Source organism: Notamacropus eugenii, chromosome 6, assembly GCF_028372415.1.
Source record: "Notamacropus eugenii isolate mMacEug1 chromosome 6, mMacEug1.pri_v2, whole genome shotgun sequence".
NCBI lineage: Eukaryota > Metazoa > Chordata > Mammalia > Diprotodontia > Macropodidae > Notamacropus > Notamacropus eugenii.
In genome coordinates this window covers 142,120,020-142,147,756 of record NC_092877.1, presented here as the reverse complement: position 1 = coordinate 142,147,756, position 27,737 = coordinate 142,120,020, and the positions used below count along the sequence as shown (strand labels likewise).

At 35.7% G+C, this 27,737-nt stretch overlaps 1 protein-coding gene across 4 annotated transcripts in view; it reads left to right on the top strand.

Moving 5' to 3' along the window:
• Window positions 1–27,105, top strand: part of OTUD4 (OTU deubiquitinase 4) — a 54,875-nt gene extending 27,770 nt beyond the window's left edge. For all 4 annotated transcript variants that reach the window (XM_072621152.1, XM_072621153.1, XM_072621156.1 and 1 more), the window contains 11 exons: window positions 1,427–1,518; window positions 4,093–4,217; window positions 4,403–4,586; window positions 9,895–10,057; window positions 11,390–11,507; window positions 13,310–13,365; window positions 14,465–14,557; window positions 15,768–15,906; window positions 17,277–17,540; window positions 21,170–21,210; window positions 21,941–27,105. In XM_072621152.1, the coding sequence (XP_072477253.1) occupies window positions 1,427–1,518; window positions 4,093–4,217; window positions 4,403–4,586; window positions 9,895–10,057; window positions 11,390–11,507; window positions 13,310–13,365; window positions 14,465–14,557; window positions 15,768–15,906; window positions 17,277–17,540; window positions 21,170–21,210; window positions 21,941–23,164 (2,499 nt within the window). In that variant the 3' untranslated portion in view covers window positions 23,165–27,105. The remainder of the gene's footprint in view (window positions 1–1,426; window positions 1,519–4,092; window positions 4,218–4,402; window positions 4,587–9,894; window positions 10,058–11,389; window positions 11,508–13,309; window positions 13,366–14,464; window positions 14,558–15,767; window positions 15,907–17,276; window positions 17,541–21,169; window positions 21,211–21,940) is intronic.
• Window positions 27,106–27,737: the final 632 nt, after the last annotated feature.

Sequence of the window (27,737 nt, the reverse complement as noted above, 5' to 3'; positions counted from 1 at the left end):
GGGCTCCAACAATGGAAGCTGCCGCTGCCTAAGGCCAGGGCTAGACTGCTGTGTTCCCTTCTCACCCAAGTAAAAGAGCTTTCTCGCTGACCTTTGAAGTTGTCTTTGGCGTTTGTGAGTTGAGGAATCTTGGACCCACAACTGCTGCTGGTGGCTCCTTGAAGCCTGTTCTAGTCCTGTCCTTCCCGCAGCAGGGTTGTGCTGGGTTGTGCTTTTCTCTGTGCCCGGTGCGATAGACCTTTCCTGTTGCCCTTCCAGGTTGCCTTGTGCTAGAAATCTCTTTTACTCTGTCATTTTGTGGCTTCTGCTGCTGTAAAATTTGTTTAGAGTCATTTTTTACAGGTATTTTATGGGCTTTGGAGGGGAGAGCAAAGAGTAGGTCAGTCCTTCTATTCCACCATCTTTGCTCTGCCCTAGGCTCAGTTTTTAATATGTATACATTCTGTTTTCAGGTAATGATACAAAAAATGATATTGAAAGTATAGTCCTTAAGTATGTGATTGTAAGAAAAGGATAGTTTTCTTTTTTAAAAAATTATGATGGGACCAGGTTCTTTTCCCATTATAATAGTATATTTAATTTTACAAAAATCAATAGTACCGATTTAACCATGAATTTTATTTGTCTTTTAAATAGGATATATTTACATCAACATTTTCTTTTCTTTTTTAAAATTAGTTTATTGAGTGATTGGTTTTTAGTTTTCACCATTTGCTTTTATAAGGTTTTGAATTCTAAATGTTCCCCCCTCCTCAGGATGGCATGTAATCTGATATAGGTTGTACATATGTGATCATATTAAATATATTTCCACATTAGTTATGTTGTGAAAGAAGAATTAGAACAAAAGCGGACAACCATAAAAAACAAACAAAACAAAGAGCAAATAGTCTGCTTTGCTCTGCATTCAGACTCCATGGTTCTTTCTCTGGATGTGGACAGCCTTTTCCATCATGAGTCTTTTAGAATGGTCTTCTGCAGTGACATTGCTCAGAAGTGCTAAGGCTAACAGTCATATGTCAGTGTTTTTAAGGGTAAGTTCTTTTAACTTAATTCCTAGTCGCCTCAGATATTCAGGAGTCATCTGTTTACTTCTGAAAGTCTCTTAAAAGTTTGTTTAGACACATTTCATTCCCAGTGTATTGATTATTGAAAACTAAGTGTAAAAGGATACTTTCCTATTAAATTCAGTTGAAAATAGTAGCACGGGACCTAAATTGACCGGCTGTGATTTGTTCAGTACTCTTCCTTTGTAAATGTTGGCAGTGAGAAGATGATTTGAATTATTCGTTTCCACTGATTCCTCTTCATAACTAGGTTTAGAAGCCCAGTGTCCCTCTATAAAAAAGAGGTAAAAATCTGTTTTTTTTAAGGGCACTTAAAGGAATTATGAATTTTGAGTCTTTTTACTTGTGTTGCTTTGCAGGTGGGTTTAGATCACAATGGGAAGTTTCAAAATAAAGATATTCAAGATCGTTCTGAGAATGGACCAGTGTTTGTGGAAGAGCTTGGAGTGAAGTATGTTCTGGTCTTATTGATAGCAGTTTCTGTATAATAATTAGCATAATATACATATGCTGAGAGAGGTTGGGGGGGAGGGCTATCAGTAAAAGGAACTCCCAGTGAAGATACTATAGATGGACAGTTGTTTTGCAAGTTATTGTCTTGTATTTATAGGTAGTAACTTAGATAGCAGTACCCATAGATACATTCTTGTCAATACAGATAGATATGGCTATGTCTATTGGTATCAATATCTATAAATAGGTATGTAGATAAACATATTTAGCCATAGATATATCAGTAAATTTATCTATCTGTCTATATATATAGATCTAGATCTATTGACATATCTGTGTCTTCTATGCCAGCCTGCTTTCCTGTAAGACTTAACTGCTCCCAAATAGATCTGTCCATTTTCAAATTTTGAAGATTAGAACGGTCAGAGATAAGTATATTTAACTGTTTAAGACCAACTCAGGCTTTAAGCAAAGAAGTTTAAATTAGATTAAAGAATAGTATTCAATGTACATAATTCTTACCTTTTAAAATATCTAGATGATTCTTCAATTCCCCCAGAAATTGGTTTTTAAAAGTTATTCTTTGAACTTTGAATCTGATTTTTCTTATTGCTTTTTTGCTAGACCTTTTTGTTAATTTGCAGGTATAAAGAAAGGCCCATTTACAAATTGACTGTTATTACCTACATCTATCATCATATGCAATATCATTTTAATACTTAGCAAAATATATCTGGATTTGGAGTTGAGAGTCAGGATCCAAATACACCTCTGCCATTTGCGAGTTTTGTGACTATTCACAAGTCACTTAAACCCTTTGCCTTTGTGTATTTGTAAAATGGACTGTTTTGATGATCAAATGAGATAATCTAATGTAAACATTTGGGAACCTTAAAGTGCCATAAATATTTTGATTCTTACATATGAAATTGTAACTTTATCTAGGTCTTCCCTTTGCACTGGGAAAGTAATTAATATTTTGTATAAAGGTATTGTTTTAAAAAATTTGTATTATGTGAAAATTTTCACCCCTAGTATAAAAATTGAATTACTGTAGATTTTGAGGGGTGTTTCCTCTCCTACTGCCCTGGCTCTTTGCAACATGAGCTGTAGAATGCTTCTGTTTTTCAGAGAGTGAATTTAGCATGGTTTAATGGAAAGAATCATGGACTTTGAGTCAGGAAAGACATGGGTTTGAATATTACCTCTTCATTTTTTAGTATTGCTGCATGTGCTCTGGATTAGTCATTTAGCTTTTCTGAGCCTCAGTTTTTTTTAAATGTGTGAAATGGGCATGTCAGTTATAGGTTTTCAGAGATGTTATGAAGAAAGCAATTTGTAAAACCTTAAAATTGTTCTTATCCAAAATAAAAGTCCGCCCAGCATTGAAGCTGAGGTGTTCATTTAAACAACTAGCCTATTCATTGCGGGGGAAAGTAAGCCAAACTCATTGATTGGATTCATGTTTAAAGGAGTGCCCTATAAATGAAAAATATCTGTCTACTGCTAGTATCTTCCCATCTTCTATCCAATGTGCATTTATCAAGAAGAACTGTGGAGTAGGTAATGGAGAGAGTTGGTTTCAGATCCATGACGTCCCTGAACCTCTGACAGTACTGATTATGTTGTGGCAAGTCACTTAACTTCTCAGTGTCCCACACAACTCTGTAGGACTCTGATTTGCAGAGAAGGTCCAGGTCTCTATTGGTAGAAGGAATTTCCTCATCTGGGATATCCTTAGACCATTGAAATCACAGATCTAATAACCTAGCCCTAACAGAGTGCCTGGCCTGAAATCAGTAAGAATCAAATTTCTGTGTTCAAATTTGGCTTCACCTACTCGCTGTGTGACTCTGGGGAAGTCAGTTAACCCTGTTTGCTTCAGTTTCCTTATTTGTAAAAATGACCAGGAGAGGGAAATGCTAAGCCATTTCAGTATCTTTATTTGCCAAGAAAACCCCAAATGGGCTCATGAAGAGTCAGACGACTAAAAAATGACTGTACAACAACATCCAGTTAGAGTGTCACTACTTAAGGCTATAGAGAGAAGAGATTGTAACTAATTTTCATGTTGGTAGGGCAGGTTCTCTGCCAGATTTTTAGAAAGTTACTTTAATGTAACTTAGTAGTCAGTAATTTATAGATTACTTATTCATGTATTGTCACAATTTGTGGTCTGTATCAAAATGATCATGAACTGTTTTAAAAAAAAATTTGATTGCCCCCTTGACTTGACTCTTCAGTGCAGTTAAGCTCACAAATGTGCTATTAACTTTTTGTTAATGTGCTTATCCAGTTACTTAAATTTTATGTTCCCTATGAAATATTAATTTGATTTGTTATGGAAACTAATTTTGTTTAAATACATCTGAATTGGAACACATTATTTAAAATTAAGTGCTAGTTTTCTAGCTTTAAAACACCCTTAGACACCTAGCTGATTAGTAAAGTTTCACATTTTTTTCTGTAGTAAACTGAAAATAAAATGTGAAGACAATGCCTGTTAAAAATTCTAACTAGAAGTAACCTGGAACCCTACATAACATCTTCTTCATTCTCTTTGTTCTTTAAGACGTTCCTCCTCACTGAAGAGCCTCAAGCCTCTACAGCAGGTAACTTCTACAGAAGGTTGGAACATGGTATCTTCAGGAAGGAAGATGAGAAAACCTTCCACTGGTGGACAGCATTTTCAGCCTGGTAAGAATCTCCCCTCACTTCTCCTCCCTTTTCTCTCACTCTCTTTCCCCTCCTTCCTCTTCTTCTCCCCCTTCTTCCCTCCTTTCCTCCCTCCCTCTCCTTCCCTCTTCTCTTCTTTCAGTTTGCCATGAGTCATACAGTTTCCTGCTTGTTATTTGTACATTTCTTCTGGGTTTTTGTCGTAGACATAGATTGCAGAGGGCCAAAGAACTCAAATAAGCCAATAAAAACCCCATCAACACTACCTCCTCGACTTCAGCATGTGGGAACTCGGCAGCATGCATATTCATGTCAGTCTTCTGGGTTACAGTCTCAGTTGCCCTCAAATGAGCACAAGACACAGAGCAGGACTTCTTCACAGATTCTGAGGTAAAGCTTTCATCCAGAAGAAATAGAAAATGAGGGGTTTTTTTGTGATTTTCAAAAAATCCTTTATTATAATAGAAATTTTTGGAGTGTCAGGACGATTTCATCTCTTTGTGGTAGTCTTATTGTGTTAGAGATAATAAAAAATTTTTTTCCCCAAGATTTTTCCTCTTTACAAACGCCTGATATTTTTTCAGGCAAGAGAAGAGTTGATTTTGTTAGAAAAATGCTGGAGTTTTTGTTTGCCTTTTGAAATGTCAACTTAAATTTTTATAGGTTAATTTTGGAATTCTGCTGGTTTGGGTTACTTTATTTAATATCAGACAAAACAAGCTATCCATTCTTAAATGATCTTTCATATTATTCTTAGAACTATTTGTGGACAATTAGTTATATGGTAGTGGTTTAGCACGTGCATGAAATTTTTGTGGTAAGCATGACTGATCTTTTTTCCCTCCATCTCTACCATACCTCCGTGCCAGCCACCAGTGCTGATGGAGAGAATGATTCTTTTCACTTTAAAAAAAAAAAACTTTGACTGTATACTGTTTGTTTACAAGTTTGTCTGGCTAAGGATTTGAACTGTGTAAACTGAACCACGAGCTGAGACCAGGCGTTAGAGGTTACTGTACAAGTAATATAGTGGGTTTTGTTTCTGTAAGCTTTCATAAATCAAGTTTTGGTAGGTTTTATAACATACATATGTCTTAATACAGAATGTGAGTTGTTGTTAGAAGTGATAATTACAAAGTCGCAAATGTCTATACAAAGACCAATTTCTTTTCCTCAGCTAGTCAGAACCCTTTAGAAAGTATTGTAGAACCTGTGCTTTACTACTTGTGTTCTAAGATTGAAGAAATGTTATGGTTCTAAAGTAACTGCTAACCTTGATGTTGAAAGAAAAAAAATATATATTATATCAAAGAAATGTTTTGGAAAAAAAAGATGATTATCATTCAGATGTGATGAAAAAACTTCAGTTGCATTTGTTTTGTTTGCCTTCCTACTATTTGTGTGTAACTTAGTTCATTTAGTGGGAGACAGAATAGAACAAGGTAAAGAATGCTGAAGTTTTGAGTCAGAAGACTTGCGTTCGAGTGCGGCCTCTGCTACCTAGCCCTTGTGTGCCTTGGGCCAAGTAACTTACCCTGACTAGATCTCAGCTTCATTACCTCTGTAAAATGAGGCAGTTGGGCTAGTTTCCCTCCAAAGGAAATCCACTTTTTAAAAAAACATTTCACATAAATGATAAGAGGGGATAGAATTTTTATAAGGAACCAACAACAAAAGTGTGAAGATGATGTACAGTTGTCAATATGTGTTTGTGTGGAAGAGAGGAACTTGGAAAGGGGGAGGGGTAAATTAAAGGATGCAGTGGTCAGAAGGAAACAGATTGAAGAAAAGAAGGGTGAATATGATGGAATTGTATTGAAGGAAATAGCACATTCAGCAGTCATAACTGTGAATGTGAATAGGATAAACTTACCCCATAAAATGGAAGAGGATTGTAGAAGGAATTAGAAACCATATTCCAGCAGTATATGTTACCTCTTATGCTTCAGCTTAAGAAAGGTAGGGGTGGCAATCGTGATATCAGACAAAGCAGAAGCAAAAATAGACCTAATTAAAAGAGATAAACAGGGAAACTTTTATAAAAGGTACCATCAACATGATGTAGTATCAGTACTGAACATATGCACCAACTGGGTATAGCATTAAAATTCTTAATGGAAAAGTTAAATGAAATACAGGAGGAAATAGAAAGTAAAACTATCATAGTTTGGAGGGAGCCTTGATTTACCTCTCTAACCGTAAAAGTTAGTAGAATTTTAGAAAAGTTATGTGTGGTAGACCTGGAAACTTGATTGAGAATAGAAAGGAGCATAACCGTTTCTCAGCTGTGCACGGCACCAAAAGAAAATTGACCGGTATTAAGGCATAAAAATCTCAAAAATATAAAAAAGCAGGAATGTTAAGTGTGTGTTTTTCTGATCTTAATGCAATACATGTCACATTCAGTAAAAGACTTTTAAAGCATGGATTAAATATTAGTTGGAAACTGAACCACAGAATGGCGACAGGTAGGTGGTGCATTGGACCTGGATTCATTTTCCTGAGTTCAAATTTGACTTCAGACACTTAATAGCTGTGTGACCCTTGGCAAATCACTTCAACTTGTTTGACTCAGTTTCCTCCTCTGTAAAGTGATCTGGTATTTTTGCCAAGAAAATCCCAAATGGGTTTACAAAAAGTTGGACATGACTGAAATTACTGAACAACAAAATAATCCTAAAATGAGTGGGTCAAAGAACAATTCATAGAAACATTAATTTTGTTAAAGATGATGACAACAATGAGAAAATCTGCCAAAATTTGTGGATAAGCCAAAGCAATAATAGGGGAAAATTTATATCTCTAAATGCTTACATCAGTAAGAGAGCAGATGAACAAATTGGATGTTGAACTAAAAAAATTTGATAATCAACTATTTACAAAGCCACAAACACCAAAATGAAATGCTGAAAATCAGAGGACAGATTAACAAATTTCTTTTTTTTTAAATTTGAACTAATAAAACTGAGAGCTGAGGTTTTTTTGGGGGGAAGGGTGGCATTGGCTAATTTGATCTTTTAAGAAGAGGAAAACCAAATTATCAACATCAAAAATGAAAAAAGGCGAATTCACAACTAATGAAGTTGAAATAACATTATTTACTGGGAGCTGTCTTGCCCAGTTAGATGTCACTAAAACTGAAAATCTAAATGAAATGACTGAACATTTCCAAAAATATAAATCATGCTTAGATGAACAGAACAGGAAATAAGATATTTAAATAGCCATCAGATTGGTGAAAATGGTGAATGCTGGAGGGGATGCGGTAAAATGACTACACTTAAAATAGTGTTGTGTAGTTGTAAACCAATCCAACCATTCTGGAAAGTAATTTGGTACTATGCCCAAAAATCTGGTAAGCTGTACATATCCTTGATCACTGATGCTGCTACTATGTCTATACCTTGAAGACATCAAAGAAAGGAAGAGGGCCCATAAGTATAATAATATTTATAGTAACTTTGTAGTAATAAGAATTAGAAACTTGAAAGGATGCCCATCACTGAGGGACTGGCTAAACAAATTGTTGTGTCTGAATGATGGACTACGATAATATGAATTGATGGAATGCTATTACAGATGATGAATGGGATGCTTTTAGAAAAACTGGGGAAAGCTCATATGAACTGATGGCAGAGTGAAGGGAGTAGAACCAGGAGAACAATGTATATAATAACATATTGTAAAGATAATCAACTCAGAGTAATTTTGATCAACACAATTCCAGAAGACTGATGATGAAATATGCTTTTTACCTCCAGAAAGAACTAATGTACTCGGAGAGTAGATTGAACAGTATTTTCTAATATACTCAGTAGATTGAACAATAGTTTTTCTTTTACTGTTGAAATATGGTTAATTCAGAGATTTTTTTTGCTGATAGTAATGAGTTTATTTTTCTTGCCTTCTCAATGAGTAGTAGCCAGAAGAAATATGGAACTGAAAATAAAATTGAATTTAAAAAAAAAAGAACTTGGAACAATGGTTATTAAAAGCAGTTGTAGTTACTGGGAGCTTTCTTTCAATATTGTTTATGTTAGAAAGAGCCTTGCAAGGTTCCATTAGTTGATCTTCATTTATAGGCATCTTCTCTTATGGCATTTTTGGTATACGTTTAGTCTAATCTCACTTTTAATTCAGAGGACGTGACTATCCCACAAGGCATCCCACTTCAACCTTGAACAAGTCTGATTGTTAGAAATTTCTTTGTTGAACTGAAATCTGTCTTGGGATATTCCTTTCTGGTGTTCTTAATTATTCTCTCTGGACTGATACAATAAGACTGATTTCTCTTTGATTTAAGATCTTAGTTATTTGAAGATAACATTCATATTTCCCTTTTCCTAGCTAGACCACCCCACTTCTTCAATAATTCTTAACAATGTCAAGTTCTTCAGTGTGACTGGGGGCTTGGGGGGAAGAATATTTTGGAATGAGATGTGAGTTTAAATACTATCTCCTTTGTATTGTATAAGTGGACTTGAGAAAAATCACTTAACTTTGATGCCTGTTTCCTCATCTGTAAAATGGAGATAGTGATAATTTCACTACCTATTTTACAGGGTTGTCTTGTCAAATAAAATAATGTATATAAAATCCTTTCTAATTCCCATCTCAGAAACCACCTTAGAATGACCGTTTGACCAGTTGGAGAGGCACTGATCCTGTCTTTTATAACCCCACTCACACTGTGCTGTTATTAGATGCTGTCACCATTTAAGATTTTGTAGTTGATGATTTTTATTGTTGATTCTCTTACTTTTCATTGTATGAACTGGGTTATATTTATATTGTAAGGGACCTGATGTATTTTATGTGTCTTGTGACTATTTCAGAAGCAAAAGTCAGAGATATAAAATGTTTTATTTAGTTTTCAGTTGTGGAGCCTTAACTATTAGGAATTTTAAATAAATTTGGTTTGCTAATAATAGTAAGCCAATTTTATATTACATATTGCATTGATAGGGCAGGATTTAGGGTAAGGAAGAAGACCTGGTTCATTCTCTTAGTAAAGAAACTCTTTGTGACCATAAATTATTGATGTAGTGTTTATTCACAGCGATGTAAATAGTTTACATCTAGCAGACAAGTGTCTTAACGTGGTAAATCACGGGTCTGAACCAAAAAAATTATAGTTCTGTATATCCAGTAGCATACCTGTTTCTTTCCCTTTATTTCTTTAGAAGTTTCAAAGTTATTTTTGTATCATCTTCATTTATAAATATATACTCTTTCTTAGCATTTTTAATGGTAAACGAAACAAAACATTTTTCAAATGTTCTTTCATGCCATTCCAAAGTACATTTATAGACTCTTTCTTAGTGAAAGTATCACATTTGAGTTAGTGAGATTTGAACTTGTCTGTCCTAAAAGCTAATATGAGTAGATAGTATTATCTCTACAATTATCTGTACAAGAAGGAATTCATGCTGCAGAAATTTTTTTTAAAAACTTTTTTGCACTGGAGAATGCATAACAAAATTTTTTGAGTCATAAATTTACCCTGAATCTATTAGGTAGGTTAGTATTAATCAAGTTTACATTTTCTTAACATACAAGACAGCCAAATGAATCCTGAACATCAGAATGAAGCAAAGTTAGGATTAACCATTTGCTGTGGATAACAGTCATTGTCATTTTTGGAACTCAGTATGTCTTACCAGTCAGTGTTTTTGAATAACCAAAATTGCCCTTCCAGAAAAGTAGAACGTGAGAGGATTGAGGATCCAGACCATGTTGGCAGAGATGGGAGTCATTTTGGCCTTTCTCCAGAGGAGCGAAGAGAGAGAGAAGCCTTTGAAGAATCACGTTTATTGTATGAAATTCAGCACAGAGATGAACAGGCTTTTCCAGCCCTCTCTGTACGTATAAAAATAATAGTTTCCTTATATAAGTGGGGTCATAGAATTCTAAACCTAGCAGGGATCTTGACCATGCTCTAATCTAACAATCTTACTTGTAAAGTAAGGGATTGAAGATCAGTCCTGAGATAGAATCACTTTCTTTTAGGATTTCAGAACTAGTTTATAAGATTTGTAATAGAACCCAAGCACCCTGAATCCTAGTCCAAGGTTCTTTCCCCACTGTGTCTTTCTAACCTTACTATGAATTAGAAGACTAGGCATTCAATCAGACATGCCTGAAGTGCAAGACTGATATTTTAAAAATGAGCCAGTCTGCATATCCCTTGAGTGTCAGCCTTCAAAGATAGCCAAGAGTGGTTATGGGTTTACACTACTGGTAACTACCACACATTTTGGTGTTTCAAGCCAATTTTAGCCACGTAAGGTGATCAGTTGGATTAATCCTGCCTCGTTAATATCCAACTTGATGACCTTATTCACAGACCTATCTCCAGATGACTTCTCACTCTTTCTGAAGGTAAAAATTCAGCCTCAAAGGACAAAACAATCTCCTTTGAAACTGTTCTACTGGTTTTGAAAGCATTTTCCAAGGTTAACAAAATTATTTTGGTATACCAATTACAGGAGTGTAGCACTTTTGGAATAACAAGGAGGACAGCTAGTATTTGGGCATTTACATGCTATCATGTTTGAAATAGTCATGCTTAAATTTCTGGTTAGTACGGCTTGTCTTTGAAGTTTATTTGAGCTTTGTTTATTCAGGCAGTTTCTGCCAAATGAAATACGCTGTGTAGTTGCAGCTAATCATCAACACTCAGTATTTTCCCCAAACACAATCCCTGCCCCCACTTTGGGGATCAAGTGAAAAACTTCTCTTGAATATGGTGAGTAGTACCATTCAAATAGAAGATAAAACAGTCATTATCTAGAATGTGGCTCTCAGAAAGCTCATGGCCTCCCGTTGGGAACAATGCATAGCAGTAGTCATGGGTTAGAGTTTCCTTGCTATACAGAAAGGGTTCTTTTTCTCTTAATAAACTGGCAAACCTTTTTGATATAACCAGAGAAGCTTTTCTGTTTGCTTTAATGCAGTAGCTTTCATTTTCTCCCAGACGTCAACATCTTGATGTGCTTTATTTATTTCTTGTATATGTGTAATATTTTGTCTGTGTTGGGGTAGGTGGTACAAGTCAGGGCCTCCTTTCATGTGGGCTCAACAGACATGATTTTGGTGTAAATGACTAGATTGAAGTTAGAAACAAAAGCTTCATGTGGGTTTTTAGTTAAATTTTTAACATATCTTGAGTTTTGTTTGTATCCATGTTTAAGAGCTCATCAGTTGGGCAGGCAGCTGTTCAGAGCAGTAGTACTGGTATGCAGAGAAAATCACATGGAAGTGAGAGAAAAGGAAGGCGAAGGATTGATGCTGAAGAACGAAGAGAAAAAGGTATGATGTAGTAGTAGTGGTGACGGTAACTAACAGCACCACCAGTAATAACTCACATCTATAAAATGCCTGTTGTGTGCTAGGCACTGTGCTGAGCGCTAGGTTATTTCTATTTCACAGATAAGGAATTGATGTAAACAGAGGTTAAATGATTTACCCAGGGTCACATCGCAAATAAGTGTCTGAGGAATATTTGAATTCCAATCTTCTTGGCTCCAGGCCTAGCACTTTAAAAAATACAGATGATTGGATGATTGCCTGGTATAAACGCACACACATGCAGAATCTCCCATCGCCACATTCCTGTTCATCCCTTTAGTGCGTATACTCCCCAGGGTTTTGTTCTTCACCCCCTTCTCTTAGCGCCTTCTTCCTCAGTGATCTTATCCTTTCTAGTACGCACTGTGGTTTCAATGTTAATGACTCCTACATCTGCAGCCTCTTCTCTTCTCTCAAGTCCCAGACCCACAGTCATTGTCTGCTGCTCAGCATGTTCCCCACCAGAATGACCATCTCTGGATTTTACCCTGTTCTCTCTTCTGATTTCCTAGATGACTCATAGTGTCATTAGTCAGTAATGCTGGTTCTCATTCCCTCTGTCCTGGAGGTTGTCGTGGACCTTGGAGTAGATACAAGCTTCCCTGGGCTGCATCTAAACCCCTTTGTAGCCTCACAGACCACAGCAGCCACTACACAGCCCTGGCTCCCTGGCCTCATTGTTTCTCACACAGGACAATTGATTTTCTTTGCTAGTGCTTTTGCATTGGCCCACCTCCACCCCCCCATACCTTCCCTCATCTCTCACTCCTTTACTTCAAAGATCAACTTTTTGCCACCTTTTGCATAAAGCCTTTACTGATCCATCCACCTGACAGCATTCTCTAAGTCGGGTGTCTGATGTGGGAACTAAGAATGGTTTTTACATTTTAAAATGAAGTTTTATTATATTTTAAAATGTAAATTCTTATTACTCTTGTTTATTTTGTATATATCTGTTTATAGTCTTTCATTTTTATCTTTGTATTCCCACTGTTTTATCTGATACCTGTTGTATAGTAGGTACTTAAATGCTTGTTGACTGGTCCATTTGCCACCAAATATCTAATTTCTTTACCTTGATATTGGGGAACTAGAGGGGTCAGGTTTAAGAATTTCTTAAGCCTCTTCTATACCCTAAACACTTTTCACAACAACTCTGAGAATTTGGTGCTATTATTACCCCATTTTAACTTTTCTCCCTTCATTCACATTACTTTCTTTAATATGTACTTGAGATTTTAACAGGCTTCTATTTTTCAGTTGCACTGTGAACCTTCTCACCTTTTTCTCATATTGTTCTTGCTACCTAGTATACTCTCTGCATAGCCACTTCCTGAGGAAGCTTTTCCTGATTCCCCCATGCTGATAATAATCTTTGTTGTGAAATCCTTTAGCACTTTGTATGTCTGGTTTTTCCTGTACATGTTAGCTTCCGATAGACTACATTCTGTGGGGGCACTTGCTGTCTTATCTGTGTATCCCTCACATCACTTTTCCTGGTTCCTTGGATAGACACTTAAATGCAGGTTTGTTACATAAATAAATAATCTGAAAGAGAGAACTTACTTCTAGAAAATAATTGGATGAAAACAGCCAAAATAATTTATGCTTTAAATCTCTTAAGCTAGTAAGTTTTCAAAACCAAAATCAGATTGAATTGTTTCTTTCCCTTTAGTTCTGCATCTTAATCAGTTACCATTCTTGTCATTGAGTTTATAAATTTTACTTTTAGGTCTTTCACAACTTTTTCTTGTGGGTTACAGATTCAAATCCGAGGCAGATACACTTGGATCAAAAACTTGAGGCAAGCACACCAGAGGTAAATGTGTTGAACTTTATTTTATTATATCATTCCTTTTTTTTTCTTAATCTGCTGTACTTATTCTGTACACAAGTGAAGCTTTCACTCAAGAGAAAAGCCCTTTGGATTCAAAGTCATTCTTCTGTTTTAGAGAGTTCTGTACTGGTAAAAAGTCGAGTTAGTTGAACAATTGTATTGTTGGCAGTGTTTAGTTTGGTATTTGTTTCAGATAGAGACGTTGTGATTTTCAGTACACTTGTTTTTTAGAATTTTCAGATGCAAATGGAGTAGAAAACAGGTGTATTTTTTTGTCACTTTTGAAAACCGTTTTCTAAATTATGGTCCTTTTAAAATGAACTCAGCATAAATAGCAACACAGTCTGCTATCTCAGGGAGAAACGGAAGCAGCTTTTCCCTGTTGGATTGCTGTTTGGCACTTTTTGTCTGTAGTCAGTGGTCCTTCCCAGAACAGTGGCTGTAGGTCGCTTTAACTCAAAAGCCACAGAATGAGATCTGTAAGGGGTTTGGCAGGGAAGTGAAGAAGCTTGGCCAGGGTTGTCCAGACCCTCAGAACTTATGCCCTGTGTTCTGCTACTTCCCTTCCATACTTCAGGTTGGTTGGGTTAGAGTCTGCTGATGGCAGGATCTGGGCTGTGAGGGGGTAGGAATGGATCTGAAAAGGAGATGACGTGTGTCCTTGAGGAGTGATTAGCTGATGGCTGTAGAAGAGGAAAAGAATGTGAAAAGAGTAAAACTTTGCTAAAGTAGTATCAGGATGTTTTTTAAGCTATGTTGATTTATCTAAGAAATACTGCTAGATTCTCAGATCTGTAAGGGTGGTCTGTATATTGGATTAGAATTTCCTAGAATAGAATAAAGATTTTATGGACCATATTACTGCAAAATTCTTCACAAAGTGGTCTTGACATAAAATTTTTCTGGTACCGTCATCCCCAGCCTTAAGCACACTTAAGTATAATGGATTCTGAATACTCTTTAAATATTTTTGAGGAGGTAATATTTGAAATGTCCATTTCAGGATAGTTTTGTGGTTAGAGAGTTGGCAGATATAGAATGTAACAGAATTCTAAATTATAAAATTACTCTGGCTGTTTAGTTTCCAAAGAATATTGAAGATGATGAAAAATGTCCACCAGCTTCTTCACCTTTAAAATCAAAGAAGATTGAGGGTCCATCTCCTGCTGAACAAGTATGCATGTTTTTGGTTTTTTCAAAGCATTCTTTTAAATCTCGATTCCTGATTCTGTGTGTGACAATCTAAGAAAAGGTAGAGCCTATGTGTTACATGAAAGGGTTTATTGTAATTTACAAACTTGTGTGTATAATTATCTCTAGGTGATTTATTATTTTATTTTTTAAAGTGAATATGTTCTTGACCTTTATAAAGTAATATAATTATACAGTTACTAGTATTTGCTCTTTTAGGAAACCACTACTTCCTTTGAGCTGATTCTCCTATTTAGTAGGAATAGAAGCATATACATGTTTAATGTGATACTTTATAATATTTACAAGTTAACATGCCTAAAATATTTTTTGTGCCTGAAGACTTTGGGTATGATTGGGAAACTTTCAAATTCCCCCTATACCACATGTACATTTGGTCACTCACATGGGGGAAAATAAAACTTTGTTCATTGAGGCAGTGCTACATTTAAGAATTCTGATGCTATCTTTTATATTGTAGATAAATTTTTTTCATCTGCTTCATATTTAGGTTCTCTAGCAGTCATCTGAATCTCATAACTTAGGAATTATTGTACAAATCAGACCTGAACTGTATACCCCAATTGAGATGAAAAGTTCATGATTTTGTTATTTTCCAGAACAATCTCAATTCTAATTATTTCCTTAAATAGGGTTGGGGAAATTCAGACCATTTTAACCACCAATAAATGTGAGATTTTTCCTAGAGATTGACCCAGATTTCTAATTCAGAGCCTTTTCTTGGTTTTAGTTCAGTGGTACAAACAAATAATTCTTGAGTTTCTTTGTGTACCTTTCCCCCCTTGGACTCTGAAGTGATGTGTTGTCCAAGGTTTATAGTCTGATTGTGTTGGTTTGTGGGCTTTTCCCAGCTCTCCTATAGGCTTCAGTGATTTTTGTAGGCTGCTTTTTAGGGACATTTCCTAAATTGCTGCACATTTACTCTTTTCCTCTAGCATAAGGAAACTACAGTAAATATTTAGTGGTTTTTTAAAGTACTTTGTTTTGTCACTGTTCTAGGAATTCATTTGTGTCCTTTTTAGAGAAAAAGAAGCAACCTAGGGAGTGTCTAATTTTAAAATTATCTACAAGCAATGTCACATAAAATGATTTCAGTGCCTTAGAACATGTGTGTGTCTCTCTCTCTCTCTCTTTTCCCAATCCTCTTCTTCCTTTCCCCCCTTTTTCTTAAGAATCCAGCAGAGCATGTGTTATTGGCAAATCCAGCTCCCCTTCAGGTTCCTTCAGAGGTGCATCTGCCTCCCACAGTGCCTTCTTTACCAGCCACTGTGCCAGTCTGGCCAAGTGAACCAACAACTTATGGACCAACAGGTTGGGGAAGAAAATCATAATTTTCAGTTTATTTCTTTTTCTCCTATCTTTTGGGAATGGATAAAGGCTCTGAGCAGCGTGAATAAGTATAAGGAGAAGCACTAACAACTTCCCCATAGGATCTGTGCTACTGTACTTCTCCCTAACCCACAGGGTTTGTTAATTGTCTAGTTTTTGTAGGACTGTTGGGGAATTACATGTTCCATGTAAACTCCATTCTTTCTCAGTTTGATTGGGTGGGTGGAAGGCATTTGAGAAGAGAAAAAGTAAATTCTAGTTGAAAAAATGTTTTTAAAAGAAATACTTTGGTTGAATTACTTATGTAGCAAGTCTTCTACAACATCATCACTACTGGAAAATCAAGGCAGCCCTTACCTCCTGTTGACCTATCAATAAGTGTTGTCATCATAGCATGTTATTTAAGATCACATTCTTGATTTAAGTTGTTATATTTTTGTTTCTCTGTAGGCATCAATTGATGTTTATTATAAAAGAAATTTTTGCCTGTATACATTTATCAGTCATAGATAGTATGAAAAATAAAATCTTGATTAAATAAAAACATAGTATCCAGAATAGTTGATGTGTGCTTTGTGGCAATCATATTTTCACATTTTTATGAAGAAGATTGATGTGCTACTATGTAACTAGAGGAAATCAAGTGGCTGTTGAGGGAACTTGTATGGAAATTGACAATAGGAACTGTACATTTAGTCTGGAGGAGGAAAGTCTAAAAGGGATAAAGTCACTATAATCAGGTTTGAAGGGTGTCATGTGACAAGAGATGAAAATTCTACTTGGCTGCAAAGAACTTGAATAGGATTAATGGGTAGAAGTTACACAGAGAGGTAGATCTAGTCTTAATATTAGAAATACATTTCTAACATTTAAAGTTGCCCTCAAATCGAATGGACTTGTGAAGGTTGGTGAGTCCCCTCTTTCATTGGAAGTGGTAGAGGAAAAACTAGTTTACTTGGGAATGTTTTAGAGGATTCATGTTTCCAATGGAAGTTAGCCAAGGGTTCTTAACTTTTTTTTGTGTCATGGTTCCTTTTGGCTGTTTAGTGAAGCCTAAATTATGAATTATGTTTTTATGTGGCTGAAAGGATATACAAATTATTATAAAGAAATCCAGTCATATTGGGATATAATTATCAAAATATAAAATGTTCCAAGTTCATAAGCCCTGTACAATCTATCCATAGACCTTTTGAGAGGCATTTGGACCCCAGGTTAAGAACCCCTGGTCTAGACATTGCTAATATTCCTCCTCTTAAATTCTGAGATTATATTCTTGGCATAAATTTTTATTTCTAGTTGAAGGTTGTTTTTAACCTTTGAGTAATCTTTGATTCTTGCTTTCCTTTTAGGTGTTCCTGCTCAAATTCCTGTTTTTTCAGTGACACAGACTTCTGGACCAGATTCTACTGTGTCCCAAGCTCAGTTAACACCTACCCCTGTTACTCCTGTTCCTATGTCAATTCAAGCAGTTAATCAACCTTTGATGCCTTTGCCTCAGACATTGAGCCTTTACCAAGACCCGCTGTACCCAGGGTTTCCTGTAAATGAAAAGGGTGAGCAAGCCATTGCCCCACCTCATTCACTCTGTCACAATGGGGAAGATTTACCTAAAGGTGAGCTTTTCAAATTAATTAGGAGTTACTCAAAAAGCAGAATTAGATTTGGGGAATAATAGGATAGGTGTGATTTAAGAGGTGTTGAAAAGGCTGGGTACTGTGTGTCAGTGAAAGGATTTGCTATGGGATACTGCCAAATCTTTTTTCCAAATTGAGTACTAGTAAAAGTGGATGTCTCAATTCTCTGATTTTAGCTTCTAATGAAGAAAATGTTTTATAGTCCTAATAATTTTTTGGCTTATCAGACTCTAATAGTTATATGAGTTGAAATCCGATTTCATCTGCTCCAATAAACATCAGATGTCTTCTGTCTTCTGCAAGACACTCTTAGTTGCTGGGGCTACAGAGACAAAGTGAAAAACTGTCTCCTCCAACAAAGGAGCTTCTTGTATTGAAGAAAAGGGAAAAGACATGAAATTTGCATGAGTTACTTTTGATTATGTCTTATGAGGAAGTGGCACTTAAGACTACAATGAAAAGTTTCAAATTAGTTTTTTATTTGGATTACATAGACTATCCATGTATAGTCATTGCAGAGTAGCGTATAGTCTAATAAGTAATTTATGAAGTGCCCACTCTATGTAAGGCATTGGGAGCACAAAAATAAAATGAAAACTAAGACCTCCCCTAAAGAAATTAGCATTGTACTACCTAAGGTAAAGTTGGGGTGGTGGTGAGAATAATTATTTCTCTCTATATTTGTGTGTGTGTGTATTCTTAGGTGAAGTTAGAAGGAAATATATTTTGGGCATGGAGGACAGCCTTTTGCAAAGTTTGAATACAGGAAATAGAATTACAGGTTTGGATAATAGTTAACCTAGGTTTTTTGGGGGTTTTTTTTTGTCTGAAATGCTGAATGTTCAGTAAGCAGAGGATAGTGTTCTGGAGATACGGTGTAGGTAATTAGGCATCAAATTAGAGGAATTTGAATTTTATACTGGAAGAGAGAGTCATTAAAGTTTCTTGGGCATTTGAGTGATATAGTTAAGTTTGAGCTTTAAGAGGATTACTTTGACAGTTATTTGGAGGCTAGATTGAATAAGAAGATGAATGCTGTTGTTGTAGTCCAGGCAAGAGGGGATAGATGGCATGAGTAGGTTGTTGGTCATGTGAGTAGAGGGAAAGGGACTGCTGTGAGCCATGGTTTTGAGCTAGCATTATTGACTGATTAGCCTCCAGGAAGTGGGTAAAGGAAAGGGAAGCAATGAGAGGGACTCCAAAGTGGTGTATATCTGAATGTCTGAAAGAGAAAGGCAATGCTATTAAAATTTACATAAAGAATTTTGGTTGGGGGGAAGTCTGAGTTCCATTTTGGTTAGACATGGTAAGTTTGAGATACTAGTGAATATGAAGTTGATGTGTGGACTGGAGCTCATGAGTGACTGGGGATGAATATGTAGATTTGAGGAGACTTTCATAAGGGTAGTAATTGAAGAGATGGTAGTGAACGCGCTTATAGATCAGAAAGTCAGTAAGCATTTATTAGGCACCTATGTGCCTCTGTGCTTGGCACTGTGCTAAGCCTTGGGCATTACAAAGAAAGGGAGAGCAGTCCTTGCCTTCTAAGAACTTGGCAATTTAATGGGGGAGAAAACACTTATAAAGAAGCTAAAAAGCAGGTGTGGAGGATGGAGAAGAGAAAGTTCCCCAGTCGGGGAGGGAGATGATCCGAGAAAAATTTCAGAGTTTGTTTCACCTTGCAGAATGATGTGTTTATGGAGATCGTGAAGTCCAGGAAAAACAGCCAGATGGAAAATGATCACTAAGTGAGGGTGTGCAGAGTTAGAAAAGATGCTTCAAGACAGAATTGTAGGGAGCACTCAGAAAGCAGATGAGGAGGGAGCAGTGTTAGGAAAAATACAGAGATTTTCCTGAGAGAATGTTGTATGTATGTGTCAGTATCAGATGTTTCAGAGAGAAAAAAAGAAGAGTGAGAGAGCAAAGAGAAGACTGACAGTCTAGTCTTGGTTATAATAGTTTCAGTTAAGTCAGAAGACAGTGTCAAGAGCTGAAAAATGAGACAGGATGGGAGCTTCAAGAATTAGGCTGTGACAGGAAGAGAGATGCAGTGTGATACTATAAAATAGGATAAGATCAATGAAGATGGGGGAAGATGTGAATAAATATACACTTTTAAACATGTTCTTAACCTCTGGGGTCCATGAACTAGTTTTTCATTTTTTGTAAGTGCCCATAGGCTTTACCAGGTGCCAAAGCATCTGGCAAAAAAAGTTAAGAAAGATATATAACATAAGGAGCTTGTCCTATAGGAACTTAGAATTTCTAAGTCTCATTAATTCAGAAAGCCATCTTCTAGTCTGGAGAAACAACTTGAGTTTTGATGTGGGATTGAAAGGAGTTACCAGATCCCCACGTTGTTGGGTACTGTTTGAACCATAGAAAGGACATATTTTTAAACAAGACTGTTGCCAAAAGGTAGGAATCCTGTGATTGTGGTGGAAAATGCTAACCACATCCAGAGAAAGAACTATGGAGTCTGAATACAGATCAAAGCATACTACTTTCCCCTTTTCTTTTAGTTTTTTCTTTCTCGTGATTTTTCCCTTTGGTTCTTATTCTTTCACAGTATGACTAACGTGGAAATGTGTTTAACATGATTGTACATGTCTAACTTATATCAGATTGCTTACCATTTTGGGGAGGGAGAAAAATTTGGAACTCAAAATTTTATAAAAATGGATGTTGAAAACTATTTATGTGTAATTGGAAAAAAATACTACTAATAAAAAAAGTCCTATGAAGGGAAAATTGGAGGATGCAAAATATTTTTCAAGAATTGTTGGATATTTATTTGTGCTGCTTGCCCTGTCATGTTGGGAGACGAGATAACACAGTGAAGGGATTGTTAGACTTGGAGTCAGGAGGTTTTGTGTTGACACTTGTACAGTTCAGTTATCTTATTGAATTGGGGGACACCATTTTTAGATTATTTGTCATGGCCACCTCATAATTCAGGATAAGCAGATATTTTTGTTGTTAAATATTAAGAAACATGTTTAATGTAAAGAATCTTTTTGTTACTAAATTTCGACATTATTTTGTAAACACTAGTGAGCTAAGTTTGATGTAAGCCAAATTGATTACTCAGTAGTATTGTGGTTTGGGAAATGAGCTGTACTGTGTGAAAATGGTTGCATAGCCAGTGTTAACATTATACAGCTAATATTATGAACAAGTGTTCTGTATGATTTAGGATCTTAGCCATTTAGTATCATAATTCACGTAACTTTAGCTTTCAATTTTGAGGGCTTTTAAAAAAATGAATAAATTGCTGTTTTGGAAGTATGCAGAATTAGGAAGACACATGTCTCTTTTTAGTCACTTTCATTTTATCAGACATAACTCAGAAAAGCACTTACAGATTTTTTTTGTTACTATCGTATCGTAATAGAACCCATTTTCTTATGATGGTGAAGCTAAAATTGACAACTACAAATTACTTACGTACTAAATAAAAGAACTAACAATGCAGCCTTGAAGAATTATGAAACCTACTGAGGCAGATATGGCTTCAGTATTTTATATCATTAGAGGGTAGGAAAGGAAAAATCTGTAAATTAGTGTATTTTTAATATGTGATTTAAACATATTCTTTTCTTCTTTAGATAAAAACATTCTACGGTTCTTCTTCAATCTTGGTGTAAAGGTAATGATGTAAAATTTTTCATAACTTTCAGTTAAAAAACAAACTGCTTGAAATAAAACCTATCTTTGGCTTTATTATAGGATAAACAGGGGCAACATCTTGAGCTAGTAGGTTTAGGTAGGATGGATACGTAGTGTACTATCATAGGTGTGTTTTGGGTTATGGGTTCCTGGTCATTTGGAAAATGGAATTGTTTATCTTACTCTAGCTTTCATAAATGAAGATGATTCTTTTAGGTGGGTAGGTGTGATTATAAACTGTTTTTTGGCTAATATTCAGAATGTCATAAATCAGTAATTGCATATCTAGCTGAGGTCAGCCATTTGATTAGTTACTATTTAACCTGGCTATTTTCTGAAATAGACATTTTCCCTTTATTACTTTTTTTCTTAGTAGCTTTTAGGGATTATTAGCTGCAGTAGCTATTCATTATACTGTATCTGAATTTTTCACTTGTTATTAGCAGGGACTGGTAGCTTGGATTATTTGAAACGAGACTTTCTTTAAAATTCTAAAGATAGTAGAAGCCAGACAAAGTGTAATGTTAGGGAGTTGTTTCCTATTTTCCTTTATGATATTATAAACTGTTTGGAGTCACAAGTTCACTTATTACAGACTAAAGAAACATTTATCACACTAATTGTTAAAAAAAAAGAATATATTATATTAATATAATATTAATAAAATATTAAGAATATTTTTAACTTTGTCCTTTTTCTCGTTCTTTCAGGCATATAGCTGTCCTATGTGGGCCCCACATTCTTACCTGTACCCTCTGCACCAGGCTTACATAGCTGCTTGCAGGATGTACCCAAAGGTTCAAGTTCCTGTGTATCCTCACAACCTTTGGTTCTCAGAAGCTCCTTCATCACAGAGTGAAAATGACTGTGCACGTACAGATGCACACTTTTCTATGCCAACTGAAGCTAATGCTGATGATCGTGGGGAACAGACTGAGACTGGGTCTCCAACGTTCTCTTCACCATTGGTTATTCCAACATCTCAGGTGTCGGAAAGCCAAGGACAGATGCCTTATCAGGGCGATATTGAATCTGAGAACCCTGGACAGTTGCTTCATGCTGATTATGATGAATCCATGGGCGGCAAGAACATATTTCCACAGCCATCCTTTGGACCTAATCCATTTTTAGGAGCAGTTCCCATTGCATCTCCTTTTTTTCCTCCTTTATGGTATGGGTATCCTTTTCAGGGTTTTATAGAAAATCCAGTAATGAGGCAGAATGTGGTCCTGCCTCCTGATGAGAAAGGAACACTAGATCATCCTCTGGAAGACCCAGATCTGTCTAAAGAATGTAGTTCAATTTCATCAGCAGATCAATTTCAAGAAGTGAGAGGTGAAGCAGCACTCCCCCTCCCTGTTGCCAGTGTTGGCAGTAAGCATGATGTCCAGGCTGAGCAGTCGCTACCTAGGATGCCTAAAGGGGAAAAAACTTTTGCTCCTGGTACTGTAGAAGTAAAAGGTCATCTTCCTCCTCAGATGTTAAATATAGAAAAAGAATCTTTGCCATTAGCTGTAGAACCTGAGCTTACTAAAAGAACCATAAGCAATCCTAAAGAAAGAGCAGAAAAAGTCAAAGATTCCAAGACCACTGATCACTTAGCCAGCCCAATGGCCTGTTTGGCAGACAGAGTACAGAGAGCAAGGGAAGAGAGTTCTGAGGATGAAAATGAAGTGTCAAGTATTCTGAAGAGTGGTAGATCCAAACAGTTCTACAATCAGACATATGGAAGCAGGAAGTTTAAAAATGACTGGGGCTACTCTTCTAGTAGAGGAGGGTACCAGCATTCAAGAAATGATGAGTCTTGGAAAGGGCAGTCCAGCAGAAGTAGGGAAGAAGGTTTTCAGTATCATCGGAACTTTAGAGGGCGACCCTACAGGGGAGATAGGAGACGATCAGGGATGGGAGATGGCCATAGGGGACAGCACACCTAGAAATGGTTACTTTTGGAGAGTATCAGAGTAAAAACCATTTGCAAAGTGGAATGACTTAGTGTTCCCACAGGCTTCTTATTTTTTTTAAGGAAGGGGGGAAAAAAACCCTGAAGTTGGAAATAGTGTCTCCCTAACCAAGTAACCTCAACTTGAGACTTAGGGGCAAGTGAATTCCTGGCATTACATTTTATTTTCTTCATTGTAAGTTTGTTTGATTTCAGTTGAGTGTTGCTTTCTTCTTCCCTTTTCCCCATAGGAACCTAGAAAATAAGTGTGTAAAGTATAAAAAATGTTTAATATAAAACATTGTAGATTTAGTATTGTTTTTTCCCTACTTATACAGTTTGAGTTTGTGATATAAGGTGTTGAAAATGTATGCTTACAATGTTTACTGAAATGACAGAAATATAGTGTTTGACATGATTTAGATTCTAAAAAGATAACATTGCACCAAATAGAAATGTATATTTTATTATGCAATGCCTTAGTCATAAACTGGGCTAAAAAAATTCTCAGCCTACAACACTGTTGTCTTTGATATGCTTCCAACCCAAAGGCCTTTCATCTCAATATCTGTCAAACTTGAATAATGTTTTCTCTTTAATATTTCATATAAGGCAGCCGATTAACCTGTGTCTTAGAAATGTTGTACATAGTTCTTTTAATATTCATAGGGTATATTTTTGAATTTTAGAGCGATTTGTTGAACTTGAGATTGCAGGCAAGAATAGCTATTTGTGGAAAAAAATAGGAAATTCAGTGATATGGCTGTTCCCACCAAGAATTCTTAGCACTGATGTAAATATCATGGTGCCTACTCGAACGAAATGTAGATGCTATGCATTCTGAAAATAATTCTGCACCTGTTAGAACCGCAGAAATTTTTTAATGCCACTTTAACACTAATGCACTGACAGATTCTAAATATTTTGTGAGAAGAGACATGTAAACATGAATTTTTTTTAGCTTGACAAGTTTATACGAAGAGCTACTGGGTTTTTTCATTTGCTTTTTGTTTTGTTTTTGGTTCTTCTTGCACTGTTGATTATGTTTATCATTCTCCATATGCATGTTCAGATTGCTGGCTGTATTCTATAAAAAAAAAGATGACTGTGACTTCCAGGCCTTTCTAGAGGATGCTGCTAGAAGATGGGTTTTGCTTTGTATTTTAAAACCAACTTGTTACCTTAGGTAGCGTTTGTGAATGTGTGATGAGAATGTGGTTTTTTAAATTTTTTTAATTTTTAATTTTAACCTTTCACTGGTCCCTCCAGTATTCCCATTTATTCCCTTTGCATGTTGCACTCTATCCTCATTTGGAGATTTGACTCTGAATAACACAGTATTAGTTATCTGTGTTTCTTTGTAAAAAAAAATAACTGTAGTTTATATTTTGTATCTGTATATACCAATGTGAAACATACCCTCTTTTCGTGTTTAAGAGATTATCTACTTTTTGATCAGGAAGTTTGAGTGAGACCATGCTATGCAAATAACATAGTGATTTCTCTTTGCATGCCATGTATAATGCCTAGCCAAAAATTAATGTAGTCGCTTTTTTTATTAGGAAATGTTTTAAAAAAACAAATATAATTTATTTTCATTTGATATCCTGAAGTAGATCAGTTTTGTTTTTTTCTGGTAATCTTCAGAAAAGTTCAGATGCTAGCTGGGCTTAGTGAATCTCTACTGTACTGTATTAGTGGTTATTTACCTCTGTGCTATTTTAATTACCCAAATTCTTAAGTTAGGGTACTACCAGTTTGAGTAGTGATTAAATTTTATCTGTTACCTAAAATTTTGAGAGCACTTTGAAAGATAGCATTTTATTATTGATGGTGCTAGGTCAAAATTTTTAATGACTAATTGTTTTGTGCTCTCAAAAATGCTTTAGCGAGATGGTGGTGATCACATCAGCCATTTTGTGAGCTAGAACAGTTGTGGAAGGTAATGCTAAAGTCTTTTTCCTTTAGTGTAGTGTGAATGGTTGAATTATGGAAGAAAAGTTAAGCTAGAAAAATCATACCTTTATAGCCCATGCTTGTTAATTTCCTACTGGTAATCTTCATGAAAGCCACATTTATAGATATGTTTAGATTATTAGGTTTGAATAAAGCTAAAAGTTCCAATCTCAGGAGGCAAGGAAATGTAGTTTTTCATCCAGTCTTCGTCTGGAAATGCTTAAAAATTGGCTATAAAAGAATATCGTTCGTTTCTACACAATCACTAGCTGCCTTACAACACTTGAGTGATAGAATAGACTAGGTTGTAATTTCTGAAGAAAACAGAACTGTTTTCCACACCCCATTTTAAGGTATAGAATTGAAACAGTGTTGAAAGAGATTTTTTTTAGGAGATAGTACTATGCTCAGTAACCTCTGGAATTAAAAAGAAAAACCCTGCTTTTAAGAAAACTGCTTTTATGATTTAACAATCCTTACAGATGTGGATTTTTTAAAATTTAGGGGCTTTTTTCTTAAGGTAACATCAAATTAGAGCATGATTTCCTTACTCCACTTCAACTTACTTTCTCTAGTAGTCACGCACAAGTTTCTGTGTGTGATGGCACAAAGTTAGAATGGTCTTAATGTGAGCAAGTTTGTGTATAGGAGAATGGACTCATTTATGCTAACAGCTGAAAATCCTGGGACTTCTCCATGTCACAGAAGTCTGCATCTTAAAGTGAAATTATCAAAGATCTGACCAAAGTTTGCCTACTAGCTCTTATTAAGTCAGGCATTGTCTCTGTGACTTGTTTTCCTGCCCTCATTCCTTCTAGTATTACAGAGCTCTCCGGTGCCCTCAGCAAGCTCGTGACCTGGGGAGAATTGGCTTTTTTCATTCTAGTTCTTTTCTAACCAGCATATTGTTGGCGTCTTAGGAATCCTGCGTACTGCTTCTTCACATCCACATGGCAGACCCAAGCTTGTGGTTTGTTATGAACTGCAGAGTTTGCCAGACCCAACTGTGATAGAGCTTTTGTGGCTGAATCTCCCTTTTCTCTTTCTCACTAGTGTGTTAGTTGCGCTTCTTTTGTGACTTAAGGTGGTTGTATTAAAATACTTATGAACTTCTAACTTGTTTCAGACTGGTGCAATAAAAGTTCCTTTCTAACCCATTCTGGCTTAGAAACTTGATCAGCCATCTCATAAACTAGCAATATTTATTACTGCATCTTTTTTGTTTTGCCTTCAATTTTTGATAAACTTTCTGACTTTCTCTTAGGGTACTAAGAAAGGTCCATAAAGAGTGTAGCCCAAGAGTACACATTTGGCTACTCTACATTTTCTTTGTTTACTGTATTTTTGCCCCAGATTTTATGTCTAAATACTACTGTGTATCTGTTTGGTTCAGTTGAAGTGATAGATGGTCCATATGTCAATTCAGTGAACTAAGTAATTTTGCCAGGTAACAACAGCCATTTATTTTTCACTAATTGGGACATTTTCCCAAAGATAGATTTTTCAGAAACACCAGTTATAGAATATTCTAGATGAGGGGTGGGTGCATGTCTTATTGTGGGGCAACAGCAACTTTGGGGTTGAAATTACTTGAATGGAATAGAAATTGCATTGTTACAGAACTAGAAAAAAATTTTATGTATGAAAAATGATAATAGCCTTACACTGAAAAAATAATACTTTAAGCATGTGAAGATGTGATCCTTTGTGATGTAACTTGTATAGAAATATATATATATATATACACACACATATATCTTTTGAAGTGTTGAAAGGAAAATAGTACTTTATATTCTTTATCATATCACTTTTTTGTAAGTGTTCAATATATTCCTGTTTATTTTTCTATGTTCTGTTTTGTAGCCTTAAGAAGTGTTTCAAAAGTATCTGAATGTATAAAATAATAGTAAATGCCCTACATGGTGTGATGCTGCATTGTACATAAAACTGTGCATATATTAAATTTTGTTTGTCTCAAAAGCTTCTGGAAATGCTTTGATTGAGAAGTTTTAGCAGATAGTATAGTACAGCATGTCAACACATTGTAACAGGGATTTGACCTGGAGGAAAAGTTTTACAGTATTTAAATGATTAAAGAGAAAGTATGTGAAGATAAAAAAATGTATAGTTAGAAAAATGATTTTTATTTTACTTTAGCTTTCTATTATGCATCTCTCCCAGAGGAGTTAAAAATCAATTAGAAAACTAAATTTTTCTTGTCATTTCTTTTTGCCTGTATTTGTACTTTTTCATGTTGGAGTTTTGTGTGCAATATTTTGTAAAGATATTTTAAAATATAATAGCTGCTAAGATACCACACCCTCATTTCATATGTAAAAATTTGTCCTGTGTCCACCTCCCTCTACCTTCCCTGGTTCCTCAGATTTGCTTTGATCCCACCAACTTCTTCAGTGTTGGCGGTTTCTACCTGCTCTTATCTTTTTTATTCTTTGTTCTTTTATATCATTAGGCTAAGAGTACCACCCAGAGAAATGGGGAGTAAATTGTTTAGTCACCTTTAAACAGTGCTCTGTGTAAGTAAATTATCTATTAGGATTACTTAAGAATTGATAGGAGGGAGTATTGAGAATAAATCAGCGTGATCATAAAAA